Source organism: Lacerta agilis, chromosome 8, assembly GCF_009819535.1.
Source record: "Lacerta agilis isolate rLacAgi1 chromosome 8, rLacAgi1.pri, whole genome shotgun sequence".
Taxonomy (NCBI): Eukaryota; Metazoa; Chordata; class Lepidosauria; order Squamata; family Lacertidae; genus Lacerta; species Lacerta agilis.
Window position 1 is genome coordinate 54818554 of NC_046319.1, and position 18536 is coordinate 54837089.

The 18536-nt window shown below is 48.7% G+C and overlaps 1 protein-coding gene across 2 annotated transcripts; it reads right to left on the reverse strand.

Annotated features, from left to right (window-relative positions):
- Positions 1–738: 738 nt before the first annotated feature.
- Positions 739–17125, reverse strand: HPCAL4 (hippocalcin like 4). 2 transcript variants are annotated; one of them, XM_033157611.1, is made up of 4 exons: positions 16932–17125; positions 3364–3533; positions 2467–2682; positions 739–2080 (listed from the first exon to the last, which is right to left on the reverse strand). In XM_033157611.1, the coding sequence occupies exons 2-4, from the start codon at positions 3523–3525 to the stop codon at positions 1883–1885; spliced, it is 576 nt and encodes a 191-aa protein (XP_033013502.1). In that variant the 5' UTR covers positions 3526–3533; positions 16932–17125; the 3' UTR covers positions 739–1882. The 2 variants fall into 2 exon arrangements, with proteins under 2 accessions (XP_033013502.1, XP_033013503.1); XM_033157612.1 differs by lacking the exon at positions 16932–17125 and adding an exon at positions 9128–9261.
- Positions 17126–18536: the final 1411 nt, after the last annotated feature.

The following is an 18536-nucleotide window of genomic DNA, read 5'->3' on the forward strand; positions in this document are numbered from 1 at the left end:
AAATGCATTCCTCGCCTACAGTAAAAGAACAAAACAAAACCCAGTATTATCTTCCACATCGCCAGTGCACCAATGAGGCAACCTGAAGCAATGGGCAGCATGCTCCACAAGAAACAGGAGAACCTGATCCCCGCTGCAGCACCCACCACCATGTTTCTTCCAGCTGCCACCCTTCTCTGGCCTTGGTGGCAACAGCTTCCAGCTCAGTTTTGGATAAACCAAAGACACAGCTGAAAGCCAAAGCCAAAGCCAAGAAGAGTCTTGGTGAAAAGGGAGCATTCCCCCAACCTGGTGCTGGCTACATTACTGCTGGTCTCCTTCCAGCAGGCATAGATCTCTGTGTATGTGTTGGCAGTGTGTCTCGCCTGAGGCACCAAAAAGGTGTAGGGCTGGCCCTGCTCTTCCAGACCGGGGTGATCAGGTCAAGAGTGGGGAACAGAAGGCTCTGCAGATGCTGCTAGAGTCCAGCAGCATCTGCAGAGCCTCCTGTTCCCCACTCTTGACCTGATCGCCCATTAGCCTCAATCAGCAAAACCATCTGTCAGAGGTGATGGGAGTTGGGGACCAGCAACACCTGCAGGACCACAGATCTCCTGCATTAGGTTTCTGCCAGCATTCAAAGCTGGACTCTAAAAATGCAAGCCTCAGGTTCCGTGTTTCAAAGGGGCTCCCTTTGCAGCCAAATAAAAAATGTACAATAACTATATTTGCAATGCAGTCGAGCATCCCCTACCCCCCCCCCCAAAAAAAAACCCTGACTGTTGTCTCATGTTGGGTGGAAGAAGGAGAGATGCTTCAAACATGGAATGCCAGAATGCCAGAATCCTACAGCATTTCCCCCAACTATCATTGATTCTTCAGCCCTTTTGAAATGAAGGTGTTTCTTCCCCCTCCCCATTAGTAGATGGGATGGCAAGAGCAAAGGATTCAGGAAGAGCAAACACAGAACACCCTGCATTTTCAACATGGCCATCTTAGGACAGTGCTACCTAACACAGTGACCCCCAGATGTTTTGGATGACAACCATCAGCACTAGCCAACACCAGATTGGAGAATGCTGCCCTATGATTACCCAGAAACACTTCTTACCTCTGGCAATGGCATCCCCTTCAATGGCAGGTGGTGCCACTCTGTTTTCAAGGAAGAGAGGAGGAGGAGGAGAGTCTAGAGGGGGAAAGAATACCTTTGACCCATTGCTAGGATGTTTTGCTGCTGCCATTGACTATTCATGGCTGTGAAGAAAGGGGTAGGAAAGGTGTTGAGGGGAGAAATTACCTGTTCCCCATTTGGGGCTTCAAGCTTAGTGTGTTGGGCATGGGGAATTACAGGGCAGGGGAGGGAAATGGTTGCCCCAGAGCTGCTGTTCAAGGGGCACATCTGAAGATTATATTAGAGGGTCACCAGAGGGAAGAGATCCACCCTAATCCTAAGAGCTACAACTGAAGTGAAGGATAACAGACTTCTGAGGATTACAAGACCTTGCAGTTGTCAAGGGTCATGGATATATAGGCAAGCCATCAAAAGGTAAGTTGGCCTGTATGTTCCTGGGAGTGTCCAGGAGCAAAGGGGGAGGCAAGAGGGATGACGGGCCCCAGAGATGGTGGGACCAGAGGGTTGAGACAGAAGAAATTCATTCTAATAGGACCTTGGTGAGGTCACAAGAGCAATGGCCAGAGGAACTGTGCAAATTATGAGCTGCAGGCCCCAGGGGATTGCATGGCGGGGCCTTGTTTGGGGCCCAGGAGGCTGTGCGTAACACAGTGCCTCCTGTCCCAGGGAGTGGAGTCTGCAGCTCCCCAGGAGAAGGGGGGGAAAGATGCAAGGATAGGTAGGCCAGGCCAGGGGAGGGCGGGGGGTGAGTTGTGCACTGGGACCTTCCCTCTACTTCTGCATATCACACTGCAGCAGGAGGACAATGGAAGGGTCACTCTTGGCAGCTTCTTTGAACTCTTCCAGAGTGATCTGGTCATCTTTGTCTTTGTCCATCTTTGTGAAGATCTTGTCGACACGCTGCTGCGGCGTCAACCCATCTTGGTTCATCCTCATCATGATGACGGTGCCCACCATCTTGTAGATGGCCTGGAAGGCAAAGGAGGAAGGACTGAGGACATAGCTCTGTGGCTCAGAGACTCTCTGAGGTCTCTGCAGCAAGGAGATATCTGTTTGGGACTAGTCTCAGAGGGCAGGTGGAGGCAATTGCTGTTATCAGTGTCTTGCCATCCCAGGAAAAGAGCTTACCTGGCTGTCTACAGGAGGCTTCCTATGTAGTGCTCATGCCCCAAACCAGTTTTTGTCAACTTAGGACCCTCCAGAAGTTTTGGACTACAACTCCCACCAGCCCCAGCCAGCACATAGCCCCTAACATCTGGAGAGTGTTGAGTTACCAAAGCCTGCGCTATACTAATCTAATCCACCAAGACGAGGAAGAAACACACCCACAGAGATTGCTTAGCACCCTCCCATACCTCAATTATCTCCAGCATCTCCAAGCGTGTTATCTTGCCGTCTCCATCCAAGTCGTACATCTCAAAGGCCCAGTTCAGCTTTTGCTCAAAGCTTCCCCTGGAGGTGACTGAGAGAGCGCAAATGAACTCCCGGAAGTCGATGGTCCCATCCCCGTTCTTGTCAAACGTGCGAAATGCATGCTGGGCAAACTTGGAGGCATCGCCGTAGGGGAAAAACTACAAGGAGATAAGATGGGATAGGAGCAGCCATGAGAGGGAAAGCAGCAAGCAGCAATCTGGGAGGCCAGTGGGCAAGAGCTGGGCAAAGACTTGGCATAGGCCACCTATATTGGATTCAAGCCTTTTCCAATTTAAAGCCTAGATGGGAAAGCTCTGCCTAAAAGCTGCACCAGCATCAGCTGAGAATGGCAAGGCAACATTGCAGAAAATATCACAAGCAGGTTGCAGAATCCATGCTCTGCTCTTTCCCCTATTGTATTCATGGTGCAATTTCCCAGCGTGGAGATCACAGAATCATAGAATTGTAGGGCTGGAAGGAACCTCAAGGGTCATCACGTGCAACACCCTGTAATGCAGGAATCACAGCTTAAGAATCCTTGACAGACGGCCATCCAAACTCTGGTTAAAAACTTCCAATGAAGGAGAATCCACCATTGCAAAAGTCTGAGGTTTCAGGACATTATTACAGCTCACAGACGCATTCCAGCCGTGCAAAAACAATGAGTGTGTGAAGGAAGGCCACATTCAGTCGCTGGGAGGGCCTGGGGGTCCCTGTCTTATGGGAACAAGCTTTGCTGCTGTGCCAGGCTCAGACAGCAGGACCTCAACAAGGCCCACCAAGGCAGCCCCTGCACCCTTGTACAGACCACAGACTCCCTGCCACCACCGCCACCATACCTTGATGTAGAGTTGCTGGAATTCCTCCAAATTGAGGATGCCCGTGGGGCAGTCCTTCAGGAAGCCCTTGTACCACTGCTTCAGCTCTTGCTCATTGAACTCAGTGCTCCTCACCAGGTCGTCCAGCATCTCTGGAGCCAGTTTGCTGTTGTGTTTGCCCATTGCTGGTTCTGGAGAAAGAGCGACATGTCGTCAGCGGTACTAAACCCCTGGCCTATGTGCAACAGGTATCATCAATCATCATCATCATCATCATCATCATCATCACGTTGTTCCCTTGTATGGCCCTCTGCCACCACTTCCCTTCATCAGGGGACTCACAGCATCCACCGGAGAAAAACATACATTGTCACACAGCTCTCCCCTCCATTTCTCTCCCCCTTGACCTATAAACCCAAATATTGCAGGCAGGGGCAGACTAAGAAATTTTCCTGCCTGAGGCAAAGGACAAGATGGCATCACACACCCTTCCTGTATACGGAGAATGACCGATTCTTTCCTCAGTACAAGCATCCTCAACTGCACCTGCAGGGAGCAGGCTAGGGTTTTTTGGGTGTGTGTGTGTGTGCAGGACACGTGATGTACACAGCACTGCCCTCCAACAAAGAGGAATAGCTAGAGACAGCCTCAGGGGGAACAGCTGGGGGTCTGCCATTGCTGCCCTTCCAGGGACTGACACCTGAGGTGGTTTCCTCCCTTCGGCTAATGGCAGGACCGGCCCAGACCACATGGAAAGCCACTAGCTTAAAAGAGGGTGCTATCCCCCACCCCGACTTCCTTGTACAGTTTAACAGGCTGCCTATTTTGGCAGAGACGACGAATCCTCCATCGCCAGCGAGGGCTCCCACGCAGCCTTGGCACTTCCTCGCTAGTTCACTCTGAACAACAGATGGCTGACGGGAAGGGGCTCGCTTCTGCCGTCCTTGCATGGGGCTCTCTCTCTCTCTCTCTCTCTCTCTCTCTCTCTCTCTCTCTCTCTCTCTCTCTCTCTCGTGACAAACGCAGCCTTTTGTGCACTGTTACAGCACGACACACACATGCCAACCAAAGTACCATACACGGAAAGCACTATTATGCCTCTTTCAAGCGTCACAGCATCCCCCGAAGAATCCTGGGAACTGTAGCTTGTTACAGGTGCTTAGAGTTGTTAGGAGACCCCTATTCCCCTCACAGAGTTCCCAGTGAAGAGGGATACAAGTCACACTGGATATTGTAGCTCTTTGAGGGGAATAGGGGCCTCCTAACAACTCTTGCCCCCAGTTACCAAACAACATTTCACAGGGTTCTTTGGGGGGAAGATATGGCTGTGGAATGGTAGTTAAATGAATGTCTGTTCCATGTGGCTGATTCTTATGTAAGTAAGCATCAGATTGCAGCCCTGATGGTGCCCTTAGCGTTCACATGTGGAATAATGCAGTTCTGCCCTGAACCAGCGCCTCCCATTGCAGCTTTCTTCCAACCTGTCTCCCTCCTCTGCTGCCCTCATCCCCCCACCCCCCCACCAACCAGCCTTGGCAGGCAACAGGTTGGAAAAGGCTGCAATACAAAGATAGGCACGGACCAATGGCCTGACTTGGTAATTGGTGTTTGTGTTTTGAAGAAGGTGTCAAAAGGTGGAGGCAGGTGACCCCCTTGCCCACACACCCCTTCCCCACCTGCTCAAGCAAAGGAGATGCAAAAGCCTTCCCTTCCCTTGCCAGTTAAATTCCCCTCTGGCACTTCTCTCTTGGTGCCAAGCAACTGACGAGGGCATACTTCACATGTTTACCCTCCCCTCTTGCATTTCAAGAGATAGTTATTTTGTTGACCTTCAGGGAAATCAAAGGCTGGGAGGAGAGATTCCATGATCCTCCGGTTCAGTTTTTGCTCTTGAAGGCAGCTGGGATCAGAAGTGCTTCCGTGCAGCAGTTTAGGGGCATGCAGGGTTGTGGTTGTTTTCTGCACGCACACAACTTTGTCCTCATAAAATTGCCATCCCATACCCCCCCCCCGCCCCCATTTAATCCAAATCTAGGTTGTCACTGGTTTGCTTTTGTTATTGTCGTATTTTTACTTATCAAATCTTCCATGGAAATGGTAGATCCAGATCAAATGGGGAAATAATATACATTTTGATGAGAACAATGTGATATGGACACGGCAAAGCTTGCATACAGGAGCAGCACTAAGCACACAATAAACTGCTGTGTGGTGAAGAAGGTGTGCTAGCCAGCAGAGAGGAGTGGGGTGATATAGCCAGAGACCCTAACAGGAATCCCAATTCTTTCTTTGTCACTGCCCACCTATTATATGCAACACAAATCATGTATCCATGCAGCGTTCCATACGCACAAGAGGTGGAGAAGTGGGGGATATTTTCTGCAGAGAAAGGTTAACGTAAGAGCCCAGCTGGAGCAGATCAAAGACCTGGTTCTGCATCCTGCTTCCAACAGTGGCCAATCAGAACCCCCCAGGAAGGCCAGAGACCGCCCTTGCCTTACGATTCAGAGGTAGGTTCCCTCTGAACATACCAGCTGCCTCATCCTGTGGCTGTGTCCACACTAGGGCATTAATGCATACACAGGCCAATTTTCCCATGTGCACATTTGTGTGCCATCATGCACCCATGAGTGCTTTCAATCTTGATGTTTCCAGTTCACGTTGCATTTTTTGTATTTATTCCTCCTGAAGGACCTAATAAGCACAGGAGTGGCCGGTTCATTCTGGGGTGTATTTGGGCTGTGGGCTGTTGTCCACCCTCTCCCACCCTCCCTGAGTTCCAGGTCCTTTGCAAATTGAGTAATTGAAAATTGGTCACATCTCTACATACTTATCGCCAGAAAGACAGCTCACCTCCCCCACCTCCGCATTCTAAGTCTGTGCTGCTCTCGCTTGTTTGCACACACGAAGCAAATCTTATGGTTTGGGGTTTTTTTGTAAAAAAATATAAATAAACCGCTGTTTTGTGCTAGAGCAGTTTTGCAAAAAAAAAAAGAGCTGCATTTTTATAATACAGAAATAAAAGAAAATTGTCACGTATGCAGCATACTTTCCTTAGGGCTGATGGAAACAAAATGGGAGTAGGCACCTAGTGAAATGTCACAGCACACATCAAACCCACCCACCCTGCATCTCAGTCTCTGGTCATGGAAGGGAGGCTTCACAGCCCTGCCTGTAGATGCCCTGGGGCATGAAACCTGGGAACTTCTGCATGCAAAGTATATACCGGTACTCTAACCACTGAACCACAACCCCATTCTATGGAGTTATCACAACTAGCAGCCACTGATAGTCTTGTCCTCTATGAAGTTGTGAGCCTCTGCCATGTCCTGTCCCCTCCCCCCTCCTGTCACCTGCTTTCTAAACAAAAATGCTCCAAATGTTGCAGGTTTTGCTCATGGTGCAGCTGAGTGACTGCTGGGTTTGGAGGTGGGCAGGCACAGTTTAATTTCCAGATCAGGCAGCCTGAAAGCTCACATCCGTTTTGCCACAACAAAATGGGACATGCATTTTAAAGGGCTCTGAAAAGCTCTACAGGTGACATGATGTGTTGCACTGTATTCCACCTCAGGCAAAATGTTACATATCTCTATAATACACACAGGCACACACTTGTGTGAATAAACAGATATATCGAGAAGAGGGTATCCTTACTTCCAGGCTGAGGAAGAGCTCTGTGTAACTGAGAAGCTTGCAGCTACATTGCAAACCTTTGCCAGTCCCAATAACAGCTCCGTTCCACCGTCTCTGTAGATTTTGCTCTAACAGACCAAAATAGCTACCTCTTTTGATTAACAATAAAGAGATTATGAATAACAGCTTTCCTTTCAGGCTTTTCTGATTGCCTCTCCCCCCCCCCCCACCGCTCCTTCACTGGGGTGTTATGTTCAGGAGGAGATTTGGGGCAGAGAAGAGAAGGGACAAGCATTTCAATACCCATCCTTGCTACACATAGCAACGGGTGCTGAGGCTGCCATGGCAACAGCTGCACTGTAGTGAAATTGTTCCTAGCAGCAGCAGCAGCAGCAGCAGAGCACATCCCTGAAGCCACCAGCCAACTCTTTCATCCTTGCATGTCTCCCCATTTATTTTCCCCATCTTCCTCCCACAGACCTTTTATGATTCAGCCAAAACAGGCCCCCTACCCTCCGCACAATTAAGCCATTTTTTTCATTTTCTTTTGGAGGAATAACAGAAATAGAAGCGAGCGAAAGCATTATGATCCCACCCTGCAAGCAGTTATTATGTTACGCCTTCTCTGTGACCCTCAAGCACGGCTTGTCTCTCCACATTCTAAAACCAAGCTGCATCCAGCTGATATATATTTCGGCGCTCGTGTCACACGAAAGGGCTGCCCAACAGCTGCATGCAGTATATTCTAATTCTCTCTCTGTCAAACAGGGATGGGGAACCTGTAGCCCTCCAGCCAGCCCCAGCCAGCATGACCAAGGGTCAGGGAAGCTAGGAATCATTTTCCAGCAACAGCTGGAGGGACAAAGGTTCTCTACTCTTGTTCTTTAAAACAAAAGCAAAAACCTATTCAGGCAGCAAGTTCAAGAGACGAAGAGGAAAATCAAACCCATCGGCTACTTTTGCGCCAGATATTACTAGTGAGCTGTAAGGGTTTGGTATTGGAGTACAAACAAGATATACATGGAAGGGAGCACCTGTTTACTTTTTCAATAGGGCAGCCTTCCCCAACCTGGTGCCCTCCAGATGTTTAAGACTGCCACTCCTAGCAACCCCAGCTAGACAAGAGTTGCAGTCAAAACACCTGAAGGGCACTAAATGCCAGACGGCTGCAATAGCTGGTCTTGCTTCAAGGTCATGTCACTGGGCTTGTCTGCATGGGAACATTCAGAAGAGGGAATTTTTAACTTCCTTCTCCCCTTTTGCTTCTCTCTGCTATTAATCAGTCAAGATTAAAATGAAGCCATTCACTCTATTTCTAAATGTGGTCGAGGATAAGACATTTCCCTTTGAACTCATGATTCTACTCTGTTTCTCCAAATTATTCTGCTTTGTTGGCAAATAAGCTACGTTGTGCTTCCATGGCAAGAACCCCTTGGCAATAACAGCTGTGCTGGCTGGGGCTGATGAGAATTGTCATCCATAACATCTGGAGGGCACCAGCTTGGGGAAAGGCAGATATAAATGTTGCCAATATTTTTGGGAGCCAAAATGAAGGTGAAACTAGCCAAAAGAAAATATAGGTTTTGGGGGAGCATATTTCAGAACAGGAGGCATCAAACTGAGCGTTTTGCCGTCTGCTGCAAATGGGAGCGAGGATGACTTCTTTAAGCCAGCCTTCTCCAACCTGACTACCATCAGCCCCAGCATCATTCAACTGGCTGGGGCTGATGGGGGCTGTAGTCCAAGCTGAAGCCAATCATGATGGCCCTCCAGAGAGGGTCTCTCTCAGCCATATGCAGCAATGACACTACAGACGCCACAGCCGAAGACATTTCATTCCTTGTAATGATGCTCAAATCTCTCTCATCTCACAAACACACTTCTTCCTAGGGTCAGACACCAATTCCTACCTTTGTCAACACCCACCATGGTAGCACCTGAAGCAGACAACTTCACCTTGTTGCATGATAGGTCTGACCCAGAGAATGTAGTGCCCACGTTTCTGGACTGCAGACAGGGAAATCCTCTCACTCCCCCAAATTAGAACCGCCTGGATGCACCCAGTTTGGGAAGGGAAAAAAAAGTCCTCTGGTCCTGCAGCACACAATGGTTACTATAAACTATGGTTGTATTTTTTTCCCCATGCTCTTACCTTGCTTATTGCCACACGTGCCTCTGTCTATTTCTTTCTCGCAATGCACCAAAGCTTCTACTGTGAAGTGAAGGCAGAACCAACAGCTGGGGTGTGAATGCAGATTTGCGGCTGGACTCAAGGAATCTCTGTCTAGTGCGTGAGCTGCAGAAATTTGCCTCCCTTTTTGGTCGACACACAGCCCTTCTATGCTGGCTGGGACAGGGGAAAATTATTTGCATAAGAGAACAGAAAACCTGTTGTAAAGGAGGCAGCATTTGCATGACCCTCTCAGATGCAGAAATTAGCCTGGGAAAGGTGGCTTTTGAGTTACCTTGAAAATAGAGCAGGGGTGGAGAACCTGTGCAGCCCCCCCACTGAATCTCCAGTGCACATCAGCCTCAGCCAGGGATTATGGGAGTTGTAGTCATGCAACATCTGGAGGGCCACAGATGTTCTCCACCCCAGGCAAGGGTGAAACAGCACGGATGGATTTCAAAGGTGCTCCTCTTAATGCTCATAAGCTGATCAGCGCTGACATTGGCCCCATTAGCTGCACTAGGGAATTCCTGATGTGGATTTCCCACCATGTCTTTACCTGCCCCCATCACCTGATGTCACACTTGATGCCAGTTACTGGGCAGGTGGCTGTGATTTGGTGGGGATGGGGAACAGCCTCATGAGCCTAATCAACTGGAAGTCAATCTCCTACTGCTGTTTTAGGAGCGGGAGAAGTGAGGCACCATTTTGAACAAAATCTACTTCTGTTCAAAAAGGGATTATTTGTCCCAGTTCTAGTGTGTAGGTTAGGCGAGGATGAGAGGTATGGGATACTGGAGAGTGGGATGGGGCAAGAGGCACAGAGCTAGCTAAGGAGCACACGCACACATTACGGCAGGGCAGAAAGCTCTGTGAAGTCCAGAGATTTTACACCTAACCACTGTACATCCTATCTGAGCCCTCCTCTGAATCCTAAGCCTTAACCTGTTAAAACGTTTTCTCTGCAGTCATGAGGGACAGAAACTTAAAATCAAACAAGCAAACAACCAGAATAATAGAATTGCACAGCTGGAAGGGGGCCCAAAGGTCCAACCCCCTGTGTTGCAGAAACCACAGCTAAATAATCGCTGACAGATGGTCAATGAACCTCTGTTTAAAAACCCTCGAATGAAGGGTGGTCCACCACCTTCCGTGGGTGTCCATTCCACTGTCGAATAGCTCTTACTGTCGGAAAGTCCTTCCTAATGTCTAGTCAGAATCTAAATCCTTGTCATTTGAATCCATTGATTTGAGTCCTACCCTCTGGAGTAGCAGAAAATTGTCTTGCTCCAGTTCCCGGGAAAAGTGACCACATTCAATACTCCTGCAATCTATGTGGGCAGCACTGGATTTAGGGCAGTGCGAGAGTTTCCCCCTACAGGGCACCGAGCCGAGGGGGTGCAAAATGATCATTATCATCATCAAACCTATATTTATATGGGTACCTACTCTAAGTTAGGGGGTGCCAATTTTTGTCCTTGCTCAGGGCGCCCCTGATGTGGGGCTGCCCTTGAATAGGACTCGAAAACTTCAACTGGTCCAAAGTGCAGTGACTGGATTACTGGCTGGTGCTCCATTTAGATCTCGGATAACCCTTGTTTTAATACAGCTGCATCGATTGCCAGTTCAGTTCCAGGCCCAATTCAAAGTGCTTGTATTAAAGCCCTCACTGACTCAGGCTCCAAATATCTGAAAGACTGCCTCCTTCCCTACAGACCCCCTTGGGTGTTAAGATCAGCAAAGCAGGTAATTCCGCTGCCCTCAGAAGTTCAGGAGTGGCAGCGGCTTGGAATAGGGCCTTCTTTGTGGCAGCCCCTAAGTTCTGGAATGCCCTCTTCACAGGAGTGTATCTGTCTTCCCCCTGGCCTTTGACACCTGAAATCTACATTTTTGGGACCCACTCTATTTCTATGAGTGTTAAGTTGCCCTAAACTGTTTTTAATGTTGCATTTTAAATCCGTGCAACCCACCCTGTGACCTTAGGGTAATAAATTAAAACCAACACCAACACCACCAACACCTTCATCATACCTAACAAACCAACACCTCAAAGATGGAGAAGGCAGGTCAGTGAGGTTTCAACCCCTTTCTCTTCCCAGAGCCCCCAGCAGGAAAAAGGAAGCTCCAATATAGGTGGATGCGAATCTCGAACTGGGCCAGATATGGCTTATGAAAGTGGAGTTGCATTATGGGAAATCTTAGGAGACAAGAAATGTCCATTGCCCTCAACAAGCTGTAAGTTAATCACAGCAAAAAACAGAAGGAAACAGTAACTGGAGTGTCAGATGATAATTGGATGCAAGGCACAGTTCTCCACCAGTGCCACGAAACCATTAGGACTGTTAACTACAGCTAAACTATGCTGGCTATGAATTCCTTACATGTACCAGAGTTGCTACGTCAGATGCAGAAGTAACAACCAAGAGTGACAACCCTCAATGACAAGGGGGGAGTTGGAGAGTTTGCATCAGATCAGAGGAGAGACACAGCTGAATGTGGCCGCCCCCAACCTGGCATCCTCCAGCTGTTTTGGGCTACATTTCTCATCACCCCCAGCCAAACATCTATGGTGCACCAGCTTAGGGGAGGCTGGTTTAGAGAAACCATTCTGCCCCATCTGCAACAGTAGAACAACACAGATCTGCCTTGCAGACGTGTTGTAAGTAAGGATGGAAGGATCTGTCAGTTTCCCTTTTCTCAGTTTCTCATTTTTCCAATCTTACATGTACTACTCCTGGTTTATGCAGCAATTTCTGAAATTTCTTCTTTTTTCAAATCCTCACGGAAATTCTTCAGCATTTTAGTGCAAATTTCCCCCAACAAATACATTTTTGCCTACAGTTTTAACTTATGTAATTTTTGCAAGCAATTTCTCCTACTATGATGCATTTTGTATGTTGTTTTCACTGATATTATATTCATTTTTATACCTATTTCTCCCTAATATATGCGTTTTTGTAATCATCAGTTAGTTAGAGAATTGCATTGCAAAATTTGGATATGTGTGAATTTTGAAGGGTGGTTCTGTATTTTGATTCTCATGCTGTTTCGGAAAGTGTGAATTGGATACATTTGGTTTTATAATGAGAGCAGAGGGCTTAGCCACACTTCCTCTTGTCCTGCTGCTTTCCCCCACTCTTTAGTGCTCAATCACAGCAAACGGCAATTTGTGTTTTCTCTGGATTGACAGTTGCTCTGATTTAGAGCTAAAGAGCAAGATTTCCCTGGGAAAGGAGCAGAACATGGGGCAAGCCACTGGAACCCGTGCTTTCTAGGCACCAGACAAGCAGAGGTTTGGATGAGGCTTGAATCGAATTTCTCCCCCATCAGTCATTGTAAGGATTACAAGATAATGCATGGACACTGGAGACTCTTAAAGCATTATACAAACGCCAAAGATTATGCTTTCTGCCTCTTTTGTTTGCTGGGACCCTGTTATGATAGGAAGAGAAACTTCCTCAACATCCATCCGTGGGGGAAAATAATTTTTTGAAGTCCTTCCACTCTCCCTGTGCCTGTGCCTGGGGAAAGCCCTTAAAGTAATCTTCCCCATTTCATAGAATCATAAAATTGTAGAATTGGAAGGGACCCACATGGGTCCTCTAGTCCAGCCCCCTGCAATGCAGGAATCTCAGCTAAAGCATCCATGAGAGATGTCCACCCAACCTCTGTTTTTAAACCTCCAAGGAAAGCGAGTCCACCACCTTCTGAGGGATTCCATTGCGCAGTTGAACAGCTCTTAACAGATGTTCTTCCTGATGTTTAGTCAGAATCTCCTTTCTTGTAACTTGAATCCAAGTCCTTGCCTCCGGAGCAAGAGAAAACAAGATTGCACCATCTTCCATGTGGCAGCACTTTAGAAATTTGAAGATCGCCCTCATACCTCCTCTCAGTCTCTTCTTATCCAGGCTAGACATACCCAACTGCCTCAACCATTCCTCTTAAAGCTTAGTTTTCAGACCCTTGATCATCTTAGTCGCCCTCCTATGCAGACATTCCAGCTTGTCAATAGCCTTCTTGAATTGTGGTGCCCAGAACTGGACACAGTACTCCAGGTGTGGCCTGATCAAGGCAGAAGTTAGTGGAACTATTACTTCCTTTGATCAGAACTCTATACTTCTGTTGATGCAGCCTAAAATAACATTAGCTTTTGTTGATGCTGCATCGCTGTTGGCTCATGTTAAGTTTGTGGTCCACTACGGGACGCGGGTGGCGCTGTGGGTTAAACCACAGAGCCTAGGGCTTGCCAATCAGAAGGTTGGCGGTTCGAATCCCCGCGATGAGCTGAGCTCCCGTTGTTCGGTCCCTGCTCCTGCCAACCTAGCAGTTCAAAAGCATGTCAAAGTGCAAGTAGATAAATAGGTACCGCTCTGGCGGGAAGGTCAACGGCGTTTCTGTGCACTGCTCTGGTTCGCTAGAAGCGGCTTAGTCATGCTGGCCACATGACCCGGAAGCTGTACACCAGCTCCCTTGGCCAATAAAGCGAGATGAGCGCCGCAACCCCAGAGTCATTCGCGACTGGACCTAATGGTCAGGGGTGCCTTTACCTTTACCTTAAGGCACCTAAATCCCTTTCACATGTACTCCTTGGCAAGCCAGGTATCACCACATCTTATAAGATGATTCTTTACTATGGGATAGGAGCCCCTCATGCACCCAAGTTTTATGCAGCATCCATATGATGTTAATGTCATCAAAATGCCAGCCTGCATCTCTCTCTTTCCCCACCCTATTTAGCCTTTATGGGGGAAATCCATGTCTGAGGTGTATCTCAATAACTTGTTCACAGTACTGAGCCCCCACCTGCAAGCACATCCTGCCCACCTCCAAGATCTCACCCAATCCCTGCTTTGCTTGCTCATTTTTCTAACTGGTCTCAGGCAACTTCCTCAGGAGTGTTGCTAGGTAATTAAAGGACGTGGGACTCAGCCAGTCTATAGCACACATTTGCATAAACATATGCATATGCTAACTTTTTATGTAAGGATGCACATATAAACTGATTTTCCGCTTATATTTAAAGTGGGTGGGATCAGACAATCCTGGTGAAGAAGGAGGCCCAGGGCTCAGGTCCTTGCCTAACAACACCCCTACCACTTCCTCTTTAGAGTTTTTAAAGCAAAAAATACTTTGCTCCAGCCTGCTATCCTCCCCTTGGAGGTGGATTTTGCAAACTGGTGGGCTTTTATTCTGGAAGCTGCTGTTTGGCTACCTCCCATTTCCCCATCCTATTCCCGGTGGCAGATCTTGGGGTCTTAATATTCAGCGGCACCCTGTGCGATGCCAAAATTCAGCGGTCCACCCCACCTCTCGCCTTTCATTCTACATCATGGTTGCATTACCCCCTGCGGTACCCCCGAGGCTCTGCACCCACTGTGACCGAACCAGTCGCACTTTCTTAATCTGCCTCCGTTATTTCCATCTTGTGCAGAGGTCCCACAAAATCAACAAAAGTTTCCTCCAAGCAAACCTGCTGAGAACTAGATTGCCTCTAGGAAAATGGAGAATGTCTGGCCAACAACCTTTCAGTAGTGAAAGTAGAAAGTCCAAATAGCCCCAGTCATATGTGCTAATAATAAACATGCGCCACAACCCACTGGGAAGTTCTCCTGCACAGGCTTATTTGAAATGAATGGGAGAAAGTGTGAGCTCAGAGGCACACCAAGATTTCTTCCAAGGTTGGAGGAATGAACCCAGAGCTCCAAAAAAACCCCCCACTTCTTCCTTTCACAAAAAAGCTTCATCCTTTACGAAACTCCTTACAGGTCTGACTGTGGGTCCTATTTTGCAGATGACTGGTCTTTATTTGATGCCTGCTGCTATGGTCTTAGTTCTGGCTTGTAAATATTCACCTATAGTGAATAAGACAAACCTCTGGGAGACCAGGGCTGCTTCCAAGCAGAGAAGTGTTTTGCGCTCTCAAAGAGAGTTGGCGCTTTCCCTCTCCTCAGGTCATTGGGGTGCCATAAATGGCTTGAGTCAGCCCTGCGTTGTCTAGTAGGTTTTGCAGACTTGCTTGCAAGGATAGCTGAAACTGTATTTTTATGGTGGACAGAGAGGGAATCCTAAAAGGGCAACAGTCTACTGACCTCTCCAGTTGTTCACTTGAATAAGACAATGTTTGTGAGTGCACAAAACCACTGGCCTCGGCCTATGTGCCAAGGCTTCAGCTCCAAGAGATTATCATGTGCAAACTAAGTGTTCCTGTTTAAGTGCCCTTGTCTTCTGGTACTTCTCCCAGATAAATCATTAGCCCTTTTAAGGGAACTGTCAGGATTCACCTTTTCCCTCCCAACACATCCTGGTCATACCTCTGCTCTTCAGGGTCCAGCTCCCCCTCTTTTTTGGGTCATTAGGTCTCTGTAAACAGAATGGAGACCTTTTGACTTGAGTGTGCATGGGTGTATCAACACATGCACAACAGCCTCAAACGCCCAGGCCCTGTCTCCTTTTGAACCCTTCAAAACACCTATCCAGTATTGCTGAATGTGAATGTATCGACTCGAGTGGCCACTTTTTCACAAGTCCAGGCAGATCCATCCCAAGATTAAATGCTCTATTGCATGTTCTTAGGAAACTGCCAGGGCCACTTTGCTTAGCAGCGCCTGCTTCAGAGGCTGTCAAAGGAGAGGTCACTGCAAAGTGAAGGAGCACAGCCACCTCCAGCAACCTGTGGGGGTTGAATGGTGGGGTGTTCAGGCACTGACACCCCCTCCCCCTGCTGTGTGAGAATGGGGGTGTTGCAAGTACAGGCAAGCATTCCTATTTTTGTCTGTGCAGTGTTGGAAATCAGTGCAGAATGGGCACAAGGATTCCCCCTCAGTCTTTGGAGAGCACAGTCAAACTGCAAAACTGAATTGCCAGTTCCCTCTCCCTGCCCAGAGAGGAGGCCACATCACACACCTCCCCCTTCGCTTCCTTCCTCCCTCTCCCCATCTGCTAGCTCCTAAAGGCAGGAACGTTCTCCCTCTACCACCACCGCCCCCCCTCCACTGCAGTGCCAGCCACTCTGAGATTTTATACGCTCAGACACGGAATCCACAAAGTCTGTTTTCTTTTTGAAAGGGGGGGTGGGTTGAAGAGAGAGGGGAAGAGAAATAATTTGGGAAGGGGGGGTTGCTACAGGGGCAGCAAGGGGTTTGGATGGAGGGAGTATGCCAGTGGGGTGGACTGTAAGGAGGGTTTCATCTGAGCCAATGTGTAGAACCCATTTTGAATTCCACATGCCAGCCATAGAACATGCAATGTTAGAAGCATCAGGTCATGGGTATCCCTAAGCATGTGCAGAGAGCTTTTCCTCCCAGGCAAGGTACACCATCCCACTCCTATCTGTTTGGGATTAGGGTGGCAGGACTTCCAATAAAAGTTGATCCCAACACCACCCACCCACCCACTCACTTCTCAGCCGAGGAATTAAGCATATTTTAAAAGCATCTGGTATTTTCCATCGGTTTGGGGGGGTAAGACAGCTTTTTCCTGGCATAATTGTGGTGAAACAGATGAGTTCAAAGCACACTTTGAAGCTGTGTGCTTGCTAGATACCTGGGCGATACCTGCATCCCCCTGAGTTAAAGGATAGACAACCAGGAGATGCCCTGACCAGAAGAGAGAGGACAAAGCAGATGCCATAACTGCAGCACTGTTGATAGCACAAGGATAGTGGCTTGGGATTGCCTTCCCTGTAAAAGCATCAACACACACACACACACACACACACACACACACACACACACACTGCTCTTCCCAAACCTCTGGGACTGCTGGGGTCACCAGGGCTGTTGCTTACCTTGGTGGGTCTGCCTGTCCCCAGGGGATGCCCACCGCAGGTGCGAAGTTGGAAGAGCAGGAGAGAGCGCTTAAGCCATCCACTGAAGGAGATGCTGCTGCTGCTGCTGCTGCTGCTGCTGCTGCTGCTGCTGCTGCTGCTGCTTGGCACCTTCTTCCTCCTCCTTCACCTGCTCTGCCTTCTGAATTGCTTCTCCGCCTCCTCTTGTATCAGTATGTGCCCCTCCTAGCAGGGAGAAGGGAGGGGCCCCACTGGCCTGCCTCTCAGCCTCATTGGCTGCAGCGAGTGCCTGTCAGTGCACACTGCTCCAGGTGGGGCTCTGCCTCTTGCTCCTGTTCCTCAGCCCAGACCGAGGCTGAAAGGAGAGCTGCCAGGGCACGGTGCCCACCTGGCATCAGGCAAGTCCCAGCCTGCTTGCCTGAAGGGCTCTCCTGCCCGAACCTTTTGTTTTTGGACAACAAGGGATGCTCATAAGTCACAGTGCTGGAGACAGATGCATAGTGCTTGGAGGAAAGTAATTGCAGCAGACTGCCAGCCCCAGTGCCGAGGCTCAGTTGCTGCCCTCAGGACCTAGAAGCCCTTAGAGTTGGAAAGACATCCTCTAAAAAGCCTCAGTTCTCCCTGATCAGGGTTCGTTCCAGCCCTTCTTTAGCCTGATTCTCACATACGGTCACAGTTACATGCTGTGGAAAGGTACAGAGGGGCAGAGCAAGCTGCTTTATCCCCAGTCAGTCCATTGTTCGATCTAGTTTAGTACTGCCAACACTGACTGGCAGCAGCTCTCTGGGGTTTCAGATAGGGGTCTCTCCCAGTCTGTCTGGGAGATGCCATGGATTGATTCATCCCTGCGTGCAAAACATGTGCTCCCCCACTACAACCATTCCCTTAAGGCAGGTGTAAGGAACCTTTGGCCCTCCAGTTGTCGTTGAACTACTAGCCATGCTTGCCGAGGCTGATGGGAATTGCAGGCCAGCCCCATGTGGAGAGGCAGAGGTTCCCCATGCCTGCTTTAAAGTAAAGGCAGTGTCTCTGCACATGCTGAGAGGCACTCTTGACTTCCAGTCTAAGGCTGTGCTGGCACTGTAGATATGCAGTGGAGTGACTCCCCCTGACTAAAGTCACATTACATTACATTTATAGCCCACCTTTCTTTGAAGAAGCTCAAAATGGTGCACATACTTCTCCAGCCAGTGTGGTGTAGTGGTTAAGAGCGGTAGACTCGTAATCTGGGGAACCGGGTTCGCGTCTCCGCTCCTCCACATGCAGCTGCTGGGTGACCTTGGGCTAGTCACACTTCTCTGAAGTCTCTCAGCCCCACTCACCTCACAGAGTGTTTGTTGTGGGGGAGGAAGGGAAAGGAGAATGTTAGCCACTTTGAGACTCCTTCGGGTAGTGAAAAGCGGGATATCAAATCCAAATTCTTCTTCTTCTTCTTCTCTCCATTCTCTCCTCACAACAACCCTGTGAGGTGGATTAGGATGAGAGTGAGTGACTGGCCCAAGTAAGTTTCATGGCTGAGTGGGAATTTGAATCCTAGTTAACCTAGCCTTGGAGATGAGCCTTGGAAGCAAGAACCTCCTCCTCCTCGAATATTTGGGCAAGGAA

What these genes read in the sequence shown, in the direction of transcription:
- HPCAL4 (XM_033157611.1), bottom strand. Translation starts at nt 3,525, where the DNA reads ATGGGCAAACACAACAGCAAACTGGCTCCAGAGATGCTGGACGACCTG. An exon ending in TCCAGCAACTCTACATCAAG is followed by an intron (nt 2,683 to 3,363) that starts GTATGGTGGCGG and finishes ATCTCCTTGTAG; the next exon opens with TTTTTCCCCTACGGCGATGC. An exon ending in AGATGCTGGAGATAATTGAG is followed by an intron (nt 2,081 to 2,466) that starts GTATGGGAGGGT and finishes TTTGCCTTCCAG; the next exon opens with GCCATCTACAAGATGGTGGG.